Source organism: Neovison vison, chromosome 7 (assembly GCF_020171115.1).
Source record: "Neovison vison isolate M4711 chromosome 7, ASM_NN_V1, whole genome shotgun sequence".
Taxonomy (NCBI): Eukaryota; Metazoa; Chordata; class Mammalia; order Carnivora; family Mustelidae; genus Neogale; species Neogale vison.
In genome coordinates, this window is record NC_058097.1 from 13099105 (window position 1) to 13112086 (window position 12982).

The 12982-nt window shown below is 39.9% G+C and overlaps 1 protein-coding gene across 1 annotated transcript in view; it reads right to left on the bottom strand.

Moving 5' to 3' along the window:
* The window catches only part of HYDIN (HYDIN axonemal central pair apparatus protein), a 326268-nt gene that overhangs the window by 220094 nt on the left and 93192 nt on the right, over nucleotides 1–12982 (bottom strand). The window contains exon 10 of the mRNA XM_044255773.1: nucleotides 6126–6225. Within this exon, the coding sequence (XP_044111708.1) occupies nucleotides 6126–6225 (100 nt within the window). The remainder of the gene's footprint in view (nucleotides 1–6125; nucleotides 6226–12982) is intronic.

Sequence of the window (12982 nt, forward strand, 5' to 3'; positions counted from 1 at the left end):
TACTGAGGACAAGGAATCTGGTTTTGTACATCTTTGTACTCACGATCCCTAGATATAAAAACTTGCAAAAGAAAAAAAAAAGTTGCAGCTGGAGATGTGGGTTACATTTCATGTGTGTCAAGAGGCTTCCTTCAAGACCAATGACAAGGGCCTTCCCTGCTACCTCCTGTCTCTGAATGTATATTTCCGGGATGGAATACTACACAACATTGAAAGTGAAATACAACCAGGGCTACAAGCAACAACATGGATGAGATGTGCAGACTGATTCCAAATGTGCAGACTGATGCGTATGTTTCCAAAACAGGTAGTACCAAATTTCATTATTTATGTGCACATACTTTGGGGTAAAAACTATAAATGGAAGCAATGAAATAATGACCATAAAGGACAGAATGGTGATTATCCCAGGGGGAGTTTAGGGTGAGGGGAGTGTCACTGGGAAGGACACACAGGGAGCTTCTTGGAACTGGAAATATTCTATTCTGGATCTTGGTAGCAGCTACATAATATTTGTCTTATAATGACAATACATATGTATGTGTATTAGTTCCCTGTTGCTGCTGAGACAGATCACCATGAACAAAGGATTCCTATATGATCATGAAAGAGAACGACTCTTTTTCTTTAGTGTTAATGGAATAATATGCAAGAATTATGCTTAATGCATAAGTTTATTATCTTAAAAAATATTGGGTGAGCCTGGTGATGGGTATTAAGGAGGGCACAGGTTGCATGGAGCTCTGGGTGTTACACACAATGAATCATGGAACGCTGCATCAAAAACTAATGATGTACCATGTGGTGACTAATGTAACACAATAAAAAATAGAGAGAGAGAGAGGTCAGAAATCTAAGTTGGGTCTCCCTGGACTAAAATCCAAGTGTGGTCAGAGCTGCGTTTCCTTCAGGAGGCTCCAGGGGAAAATCCATTTTCTTGCCTTTTCCAGCTTTTCTCCAGCCCTTGGCCCTTTATCTTTAAAGCCAGAAATGGCTGGCTGACCCTTTCTCCTATCACATCATTGTGACACTGAGACTGATAATACTGCCTCCCTCTTTGACATTTAAGGACCCTTGTGATTATCTACTGAGCCACTCACATAATACAGATTAATTTTCCTATGTTAAGGACAGCTCATTAGTAACCTAAATTCCATTTTCTGCCCTAATTTCCCTTTGTCAGGTAATGTAACACAAACACGGCAACATATTCATTGGTTCTGGGGATTAGGCACAGGCATCTTGGGGAAGCTGTTACTCTACCCACCACAGTATATTTTATGCACATTTGTGGATCTATGTCCTATTTCCTATATGATCGTGAAAGAGAATGACTCTTTTCCTTTAGTGTTAATGGAATAATCTGCAAGAAATATTTAAAATGCAGTGTCAGAATCACTGTGTAAAGTATGCTATCGTTTATGAAATAAAGGCACGAGGGGGAAGCATAGTTGTACGTATTTGCTTCTATATGCTCAAAGTGCATTAAAAAACAAAAGCAAAGCAAAACAAAACAAGGGAAAGAGCTTTTTCTATCTGCCTAAGAAGCATTTCTTAGTGACCTAAAATCAGGAGGTTTTACCAGCTCTTTGAAGATAATACTAAGGAATCATCACCAGCCCTTGAAAAGACACAGAATTACATGGAATTTACAAGGAAGATAATATGGAATTACAATGTAAACAAAACCCTTCTCTGGCAATCATGTCTTTTAATAAACCACTAACAAAATAAAGAAGAATGTCATGCAGATGGAAAATTATACTATTCAGTTTATCCAGGATGTGAATTCTGTGGCAGAATTCAGAATTGCAAACACAACAATAGATGAATACAACTAGTTATGTAATGTTTGGGAACCTCCTGGAGAGCAGCCAACCCCCTGAAACACAGCCAAGCACGACATCCCGGGGGAGTCAGAGCTGGGAGGGAGGTCCCACCACCTGTGGCATGGGGGACACTGGAGCATTTCCAGCCTCTGCCTGAACACTGCTGTACCAACATTTCCTCCAGACCCATTAAGAATCTGGGATAAAGGATGCTGGCTTGAAGTGTGGAAACAGATTTATGTCAATCCTGAAACTCCTAGTCCATCCTGCATTCATTCTGGGGCCATCTTGAGAATCTTGCATTCATGGACAAGGGAAAGACCAAGATCAAAGACAAGATCAAATTAGGATTCATTCATTCATTCATTCATTCATTTCTTTCATGTAATTGCTCATCCATTTAATCAATGTTTACTGAGGGCTTTATCTTCCCAGTGCTAACGTGTTAGACACAGAGTATAGTTTCAATACATACATTTTTTAAACCAGCAAAATCATACTATTCTGCTTAGACATAAACACATAGGCAGTGAACTTATACAAACAAAAATAACTATCCTAAAAAGCAAAGTGGTGGTTACTTGCAGGGAAGATGAGGGAAACATCGTCAGGAAGGGACACAATACTTGGGGGAGGAGGAGGGCAGCACAGTCTTGACTTAGGCAGCCAGCCCATCCTTCTGCATTGTTCCTACGCTGCCTGGCCCCTTGATACACAGAGAAAAGTGACTATGTAGATGCAGACTAAAACCATGCTAGGTAGAGCAGAAGTGGGATTTTTGCACTTGAAGCTATAGCGATCATGTACTCCTGCTGCTCTCTCACCACTTAATATTTTATCATTAAAATAGCCACCACAGCTGTACATCCTGGGAGACCTGCATGTTACACAGGAGGGGTAAGAAGCACTAACCACTCTGAAAATTTGAACCCGTTTTCTCATTCTTATACACAAGGACAATCATGGACCAGAAAGCACTGGAAGGATCCCTATGACTGCCTGGTACTTTCTACCTGAATTTTCTGACAAATAAATATTTCTCTTGGCACCCTTATCTAATAGCATTAGATGGCATTTAATGTCATATATTACTCATGTTTGATTAAAATCTGATTCTTTGAGAACAGATGATCAATCCTGTAGGTCTAATACCAGACTGTTAAGAGTTTCAGAAGAATAAAATGAAAAATAATGGAGGAAAGTACATTAAAAAAAATACAATTTCCCAGAACTGAAGTAACACATGAGGAAGCAGACTCTAATGGTCCACAGAAAGCTGAGGAGGATAAATTATAAAACTTGCTCTTGGATATGGCTTCATGGCATTTCAGACCTCAAGTACAAAAAGAAAACTCTAGAAAACACTGTGACAGAAATAACAGGCCAACCACCAAGGAATGTGAATTAGGTGACTTCAGACTTCTGGACTTATACCATAAAGTTCGCACAATGTCTTCAACCTTCTGAGGAGAGATTACTTTGAACCTAGAAATATCAGCCAGGCTATCAAGTGAATATGGAGGGTGAGACATTAACAGGCATTCAAGGATCAAAGTTTCCCTCCTATAGACCCTTTCTGAAGAATCTACTCTAGCAAAGTGAGAGTAAAAAGTTATAATGGAACACACATAGAAACTTTAAAAATTCCTGAGTAACAAATGTGTAGGAGGTGGTCGATCTGATTTAGAATGAGAAGCTGGTAGGCTCTGAGAAAAAACGTCTTCAAGGAAAAGAAGAGCACACATTCTACAATTAGACGAGAGTGAAGAAATGAAAAATTAGAAATATTGGTCAGGGCGGGGGGAACCCAAAACCTGCACGGAAGAGTCGATTCAATGATGGAGTAAGCTAAAATGGAGCATAATGGTGAAAACTGATGGACAATGAAGAAAGAGAAACTACTTGACACAGACAGATCTTAGGGGAATTCTTTGAGCGGTTAACATCCACCAACAGAGGTCAGAACATTCAACCAATGGAGGGCAAAATGTAATCCTGGAATAAATTGAGCCCTTCAGTGTATATAAAATTCATGTAGACAAAACAGAGACCTTAAATATGGTTACCAACAATTCTAATATGAATGTAAAACAAATGACAGAAGGTAAGAGGGAGAAACAGGGTGGAATGGCAGAGGGCAGGTAAGGGGTCCCAATACTCTGACACGTCAAGAAATACTGTAGAGTTGATGGAACAAAAATACAGTTTTAAGTTTATTATTTAAGACTATAAATAAAACTCATAAAATAAAATATAATAAAAATAACTGGGTTGGCAGGGGCTGAGATGGGGAACGGGACGGCATGCAAAGTGGCATGAGGAAACGTTATGGTATGATGGAGATATTCTGTCTCTTTATTTTGTGCCATTACATGAATGTTTAGGTTTGTCAAAGTTTACAGGACTGTACACCAAAATAGGGTGAATTTCACTGCATGTAAATTATAACTCAATAAGGCCAGCAAGGGGGACAATGAGATCATATGTGAACTAAATTCTTATCTTTCATAGTGGGGACTCACATGTAGTATCTGAAGTTGATAAATCAACAAATAGCAATCAATTTAAGCATAGAACTAGCAAGGAAAATTACCCCTGCAAGAAACATCTAGAAGTGCTTCTTAAAAGTAACACTGGAGAAATAGACTACTAGTTAAATTTTTATTCTTGCTATCTAATTGTTTTACATATTTATCTGCACCAGCCTTTTAAAAAAGAATTCTGAGACATTTTTTAAAAACAGAAAAGTTTCCAGAGTAGTACAAAGAACTTCCATACACCCTTTACCCAATAATCTGCTTTATAGCAAAGGATCCAGCCCACACTCACGTGTTACACCCAGATGTGTCTCTTGAGTCTCCCTCAATCTAGGATAGTTCTTCGGTCTTTTCTTGACTTTCATGAGCTTGATGTCTTTGAGGATTACAGGCTGGTAATTTTGTTCTGTTCTCCAATCTGGGTTAGTCTAATGTTTCCCCACAATTAGATCCGTATTAGATATTTTGGCTCTAATAGCATTGAAGAGATCCTGTGGTCTGATGGTATCCTAGTGAGTAGTCCATGAGGTTGACCTGCCACATTACTGCTGGTCTTAATTAAAATAACATTTCCCAGACTTCTTCATGGTAAAGTTAAATTTCTCCCCTTTATAGTTAATAAGCATTTTAAGGTAGGATATTTTGAGGGCCATTAAATCTTAAGAATGTTATTTTACCTGCACTGATTATTACCATGATTGCCGAACAATAAATTTTTATTTAGTGGACTCATAGATTCCTATTTATTCAGTGGATTATAATCTATTAGTATCATTATTTTCTTGATTCTTCACTTGTTCCAGATTTGGTCAGTGGGAGTCCCTTTGCTGGTTTCTGTATCATTTTGACATGTCCCTGTCATTCTCTGAGCATTTCCTTAGTTTCCAATATGAAAGGGTGTTCAAGGCTCATCTTGTTCTTTCCCTGCCTTAGTCCTGGAAAAAGTCCCTCTTAGAAGAGATTGGGATTCAGAAACCAAGCTTTGGGTGTGAGGAGTTCTCATTGCTACTAGGCTTTCAAAGCTGCCAGGACCTCTCAGTGTTCATAGGTAGGAAATATACATAAACATATACCCACATTTACATATCTATTCTATATCTGTGCATAGCAACCATGGGTTCATAGCGATAACTCCAATTCTGTTCCAATACCAAAGACTTCTCATATATATGGAAGACATATATATATATCTTTCTGCCTCCTCCAAGGGAGAAAAATAATTCTGGCTCTTGTTATCCTGATTACTTTTTTGTTTAACTCTTCTCTCTGTATCCAATCTTCTGAAGCTACCAAGTTGCCACTCTCCTTGTACCTCCCCCATGCTGATTCTGGCCACTGCCAGGCTGCCTTTCTATCCTCCTTGGCATGCGTTATTTTGATTCAAAGCTCAAAAAGGAAAAATTAAATAGCCAAATATTATAAAAAGAACAAAAAACAAAATTCTGAAAATTTGTGTCAAGTAATATTGCTACTGCTCTAAAAATCAAGAGGAAACCCAGATCCATGGTTTCCCATCCCCCTTGCCCTGACCACACCACAGTTATAATGTACTTCAAAGTCTGCAAAGTCTGATCTATTCTAGAGTAAAATGAGAAGTCCATGACTTGACTCTGTTATTCCTCTATTGATATCAATGCACTTCCTATAGTCCAAACACACACACACACACACACACACACACACACACAGGCACCCTCATTTGATGCTCTAGGCACCTGGTTTTGCCACATAGAGTTTGCTGCTTAGAGAAAGTCTTTACCTGAAATGTCACAGTAAACTGTCTGCTGGTAGAGCCTGGCTTCCAGAGGATTAAAGTACACCGTGATTTCAGCTGATGAGTTAGGCCAGACATCACCTTCCTGAAAACCATGAAAAGAATCATTAAAAAACAGTGTGATGAAGAGGCACCCAGGTGGCTCAGTCGGTTCAGCATCTGATTCTTGATTTTGGCTCAGGTGATGATCTCAGTGTCCTGAGGTCCAGCCTCACATCAGGCTCCATGCTCAGCCCAGAGTCTGCTTAAGAGTCTCTCCCTTCCCCCTGTCTCTGCTCCTCCCCACCACTCACACACTCTTTAAATAAAATCTTTAAATAAAAAAACAAACCAAAAAAATCCCCTATGTGATGAAGAGAAGGCACTGCTTTTAAGTGTTGCTCCTATGGTATAACCCCAAGAAACCTGAAGGAAATGTTCTTACAACACATTAAATAAAGTACTATTTTACCCAACAGTAAATTTATGCTACTTGCTAAGAGATGGTACAATTTGGAAATGAGCTTCAAAGGTAATTTCAGTGAGTTCATGAATATATAAATACTAAAGGAAGCTTGGGTATTTAGAACATTTTCAATATTTGTGCATTCAATGGACATTCATTGTATCAACAGATGACCAGCACTAGGTTGCAGAGATGAAGAAGGGTGTGGTCTGAGACTGCATGGAACCCACATCTTAGAGGGAGGATAAATGTGCATACAAATACTGTATAATAAACCTGGGACGTGCTGCGCCTTATATATATGCATACAAGGTCCAGATGGGCTAACTTACTCTTGAGGTGACAACATAATAAAATACCGTAATTCTGCGCAAACATAACAATGGCCCAAGGCAAAACAATGACCAGGTCAAACACTGATTCTTTTTTTTCCAATTTTTAATTTTTTTATTAACATATAATGTATTATTAGCCCCAGGGGTACAGGTCTGTGTGTGTGTGTGTTTTTTTAAGATTTTATTTATTTATTTATTTGACAGACAGAGATCACAAGCAGGCTCCCCACTGAGCAGAGAGCCCGATGCGGGGCTCAATCCTAGGACCCTGGGATCATGACCCGAGCTGAAGGCAGAGGCTTTAACCCACTGAGCCACCCAGGTGCCCCTGGAGGTACAGGTCTATGAATCGCCAGGTCTATACACTTCACAGCACTCACCATAGCACATACTTTCCCAATGTCCATAACCCCACCACCCTCTCCCTAACCCCCTTTCCCCCAGCAGCCCTCAGTTTGTTTTGTGAGATTAAGAGCCTCTTATGGTCAAACACTGATTCTAATCCAATGTGATAGTTCTTGTTTTAATGCAAATCACTCAAAAGTCATAATAGAGAAATCTAGTTTTGAAATTATAATATACAACAGGCCACATATGGAAATTCCCTTGAAGGATCTCTTGAAAAATATTGTTGTATTGACCATGTAACCTGAGGCCTCTTCATGAACTTGTCAGGGCTATAAAAGGAGATGTAGTCCTACCTGCCTCGAAGGGTTTCCCACCCAAGGTCTGACAAGGTCATGCAGGTCACATGCTTTGCCCCATGCTCCGTACTTAGTAAGAGCTCAAAAAATGTTTACTATAATTGATACTATTTTTTTGCCACCTGGAAAGAATAAGATGAATGTATTGAAAAAATAGGGGGAGGAAAAAGCATATATTTTTTCAATGATTTTTGTAAATAGATCAAATTAGGCATAAGTATTATGGACATTGGGAAGGGTATGTGCTATGGTGAGTGCTGTGAAGTGTGTAAACCTGGCAATTCACAGACCTGTACCCCTGGGGCTAATAATACATTATATGTTAATAAAAAAATTAAATTGGGCATAAGTGATAATCACATCCAAAGATCTTTAAATGATACCACCAACTAAACAGAAAAATAAGAAAAGACAACCTGGTAAATAATTAGGTTCCAGTTTCAGAAAATCCCCAATACATATTCTATTCATTCTAGTCTGGCCAAAATGAACATAGTGCTGGAGTAAAGATTTGAGCAGAGAACAAAGTGGTTTAAAATGCAGACATCAAACAGGAGGGTGCAAATAGCAAACTAGAGCCTGCTTGGGTTTGTTTATGAAGGTAATAGACTGATTAGTGTACTTCCCAGGCAGTGTCCCCTGACTTCACAATGACAAAGGGCACAGAAGCAGCAGTGAGGACCATGAGCATCCTGTGGGTCCTGGGAGCTCTTACAGCCCAGATCAGCCCACGAGGATGAGGCCCCATGAACACAGGGACTGCTTCGTTCCTGGTCCTAAACCACTGGTGGCTCATAGTTCTCGACATATTATCCAATCAGTCATACGCCAATCAGCACACAGTTTTCACGCTGTGTTCTTATTAGCAGATGCCTATTCAACTTTGCAACCTATTTCTGCCACTTTCTCCTCAACTGGAACTCCAAATTCGTGCAAATTTAGAGCTGAAAGAAGCCTCTGAGAGCATGTGGGGAAGAGGGAAGCCCTAAGCATTTTCACTTTTTGAGGCGTTGCCCTGTGGCACTTATCCAAACCTTGAAACAAGTACCTGCTCCCTTCTGATAAATGGAAAATACTCGCCCTTTAATGATTTGTGGGGGTTCCAATGACATGGAGCATTAGGAACACCCATGGCTAGAAAGGGCAAAGAGGCCAGGCAGAAGAGGTGACTCATCTGTTCACGGGTCCATCAGTGGGCATTCCATCTCCGAACAGCTGAAGACCCGGGCTTCCTCCTGAGAGACAAATGTGTTCCCCTGGTGGGTTTAGACACTGCTTTGTTTGGGGATATAGAATGGACACAACTGACCTGTTTCTATCCAAACTGACTGACCAAAGATGCTACCCTGGATCCTGAGAAAACCTATGCCAGAAAAGTCTCACTAGAACAGGAGGAAGTGGCCCTTAAGGATACACCAGAAATCATATAAGCTCAGTACCTGTGAGAAAATTCAAGCATTTTATGGCTTGGGGTAAGCCAGACCACTTTCAAAAACATTATCCCAGCAAGAGAACCCAAAGCCCATATGCATACAAAAAGGCAACACACTTAAGTTCTATCCCGGAAGCATTCCTGGACACCCCATCATCACAGAAGCCTGATTATCAGAACCGGTGAGTTGGAAAATGGTGGGAAGGCCCAATCCATGGGTGACCAGAAACCCCCCAGAGGAGGGAGTGCTGGTGTTTGGATGTGATCCGTAAGAGGATCCTCTGATATGGAGGCTCCCAGGGCTGAGAAGCACTTCTGCTTGGTGAAGGAAATTGAGTCCAGAGGGTTCAGCCTGAGTGAATGGGACTGTGGGCTCAGTGCTGTCTTATCCTGGGCTGCAGGGGTTTTGCCCGGCCTGAGACAGCTGTGGGTAACTTGCAGGTTTTACTGAGCCCTGGGAGGAAATTCAAGGATGAATCCGATTCTAAAACCCTCTTGAGGGGACAACATAATGGGCTTGTCACAGGTCATGTGCATTAAGAGGACTATGCGTATCTATAAAAACAGAAGTGTGGTCATTCAGTTCCCTTTCACAGAGGGATGTTTTCAATATTAGGTCATTTGAAGGAGTTAAGAACATGTAGAAGGACACTTATTTTTCAGTTGGGATTAAAATAAAAGTGAAATAACTTCTATTTCTTTATGGCAAAAACTCAACATAGCACTTTCTAGCAAATCAGAGAAAATAAACCTCAGAAACAGGCGATCAGCCTAAACTGACCCCACTTTTCACTTACAGAGCTCTGAAACATTTCACATCACTTCTCCAACCCTCCTGAAATTAAGTCTCTGAAAAGAATGTTCCCTTTGTTATTGTTCCATTCTAAAGTCTCTTTCTGAAAAGGAAAACATTCAGAATTTTCCCTGGCTGCTCTGCCATTAATATCCCTTCTTCCGGTCCTCGGAAAGCAGCCTCATGGCACAGAACCCCTGCTGCTCTGTGTTCCTTCCGTGCATGACCCCTCTCCTGTAAGTCTATTCTCCTGCTCCAAAAGAAAGACTGAGTATCTAGGATATGATCTGTAAGTGACTATTATGTTGTTTGTTGAAAATAATTGTCAAAATGGCCTTCAGTTATGTTACAAATATTTTCCTTTTCAGTCTTAATGTTTTGGTTTTGTTCCTCAGATCCATAGCTGCATTTTACTTACTGATCAAGTGGTCTTCTAGAAGGAATCAAGTTTGAATTGAACTGAATTCAAATTGAGCTCTGAATTTGAATCAAGTTTTCAGGTCTTAAGCAAACTCTCATATTGCAGCTTTTACTCAAATATTACATGACTCTGGAAATGGAACTTCATCTTTCCATCTGGAATAATTACAACCAACCAAGTGACTTGACGGATTCAGTTCCAAGACTTTCTGTAAGAAGTCTATGGACACCCTGCCACTAGTTCATCACAGGTGATGGATACCTTCAGGAGGAGAGTGTCCTTTTAAAATTATCTTCTTAAAAACTTACATTGACAATGACTAAAGTGGTTCTTTTAAAGATCTCCCATGAAAATCCTTAAATAAAAAGGGAAATATCTTAAAAATCACCTTCCTTCCCACTTATCACTCATCTCCCCTTCTCCTTCCTTCCTTCATCCCTCACTGCCTCCCTTCCAATGAAGGATTATTTTTGCGAATTTTGCAAAATCAGAACCCAACTGCAAGAAACAGAGTTACAAATACACTTAATCTACTTGGTTTATCTGGAAAACAGTTTACATAATGACTTAATGTCGACATTTGTCAATTTAATTAGTTGCATTTTAACCCCCAACTTAAATTTAGAAGAGCGATCTAAATGTTTGCCACTCTAATGTTATGTTTTTCCAATCATACTCCCTAATCTGCTGAGACGGAATCACATCTAACTCTAAATCATAATATCAGCAACCATTAACCAAGAGCGCATGTTCCCAGCACTGTGGTAAGTACCGGTGTACAATACCCACTTTAAACTTTGCAATCTTGTTAAGTATTATCCCCATTTTAAAGATAAGACAACCAAACAGAGATTAAGTATCTCACCCAAGACAACACCAACCATAAGTGGGAGAACTGGGATTTTACAATATATTTTTCTTTAATTTCCTGAACCCCCTCCAATTATAACAAAAGATCAGGCCTCACCTTTCTCACATCATTAAAAAAAATGCCAGATGAAATCTAAAAACATTACAACTGATAACCAGGCTTAGATGAGGCCAGGAGGACCTGGTGAACGAAGTAGGAGGCACTGTATGTTCATATGTGCAGGTACATTGGAAGGTGACTCACAGGAGTCTCCTTTGGACGACACACAGTCAACATTCATGCGTTGAAGCTCTTCAGAAATGTATTGGAAGGTCTTTATAAAGCTATCCTGGTTGGGTCAAGGTGCAGTCAGTTCAGAACAAGGTCAGTGAAAAATGATTTCAAGAGCAGCTGTGTAATGCGTGATGAATTTCATTATGTTCCACCAAATGGAAAAATTCCTGACTATGTAAACAAATACCTTTAGCTGTGTTATCATATTTAAGGAAAAAATGTAAAATTTCTCTTGGGAAATAAAAATAACTTCTTAATTAAATTCCTATCAATCAATTAAAAAGAGAAGCACTGATGAGAAATTATAATCTGTTTCACCATCTACAATTGCACTTCTAGAATCTTCCAGATCAATAAGAGAAATCATGGCTCCCTTTATCACCATTTAGGGCAAGTAGAAGTTGTCTCAAAAAGACATAAGGGAAAAAAAAAATGGAAGCTAACGTACTGAAGGTAAACTACCCTAATTATTATTGAGAGAAAAGACTGAGTTGGCACATGATATTCAAGGAGACTTTTCTACTCCACTGTAATTCCTGGGGCAAGACACTGTGATTTTAGTAAAGTTTTGATCTCAAAATAATGACCAGTAAACTTTCTAAGAGAGGGGTCTAAGGTCTGGCCATCTGTCAGAGCAAGTCTCACTAAAGTTGTGTTCTGTCTTCAGTGAGATACCCCAACCCCTATGCAATGAAAATTCCACTGGGGTTTTCTAGGAGCTGAGGCAGTTGTGTGTGACGTTCATGCCCTTCTGTAGAGAGACAAGATTCATGTCTCTTTCAACAGTGAAGGCTGTTAATTTATTTCAAGACCTACAAAATCTCTCCAGTACAACAGAGGACGTACCAGCACAGCTGGAAAAGGTTTGCCTGAGCATAAGGATCAGAGAGGACAAATAATAATAAAGGGAGGCTGAAGGATGGAAAATCATACTGACAGAAGAGCTGTGACTTGTCAAGGGCAGTTTGCTCTCAGCAGATTCCTGCCCTCCTTTCTCCCTTCTGGTGTCCATTTCCGAGGAGTCAGCTCCCACATGTTTGCAATGTGACTCATGACTAATGGTACAAGAAGTGGAAGGGGTTTGCAGTAAAGAGCTAGATCTTTCCTCTTTTGGTAGCGATCTGGGCTTCCACCCAACCTGGTTCTGCTGAGCCTACATGCTATGCCGATTTGGGGAAAATAAAGCAAACTAAATTTGAGCTCTGCTATCCGTCTGAATTGCTGAACGGCATCTTTTCTGTAGGCTTAGGTAACGACAAAGCATGGTTTACTATTACTTACATGGTAATAAAGGAATGATCAAGTTTCCCTCCCTTTTCGAGGCTTAGTTAAATTAAGGTAAAGCTTCCCTAGGGATACTGGATGAAGTTTTCTTTGATGGAAAAGACATTTGCTAACAGAAGTAGAAGTGTTTGCCCTGATCGCCGATGTCAGGCAATCAGTTAGGATCAGTTTGGGCAAGTATCTTTACTTTCCCAGGCCTTTCTTTTTGAGAAAATACCAAGTGTTCAATATTCAGAAAATTGCTACATCTTTGAAGTATGACCTGAACTAGGAGTACCAGAGTC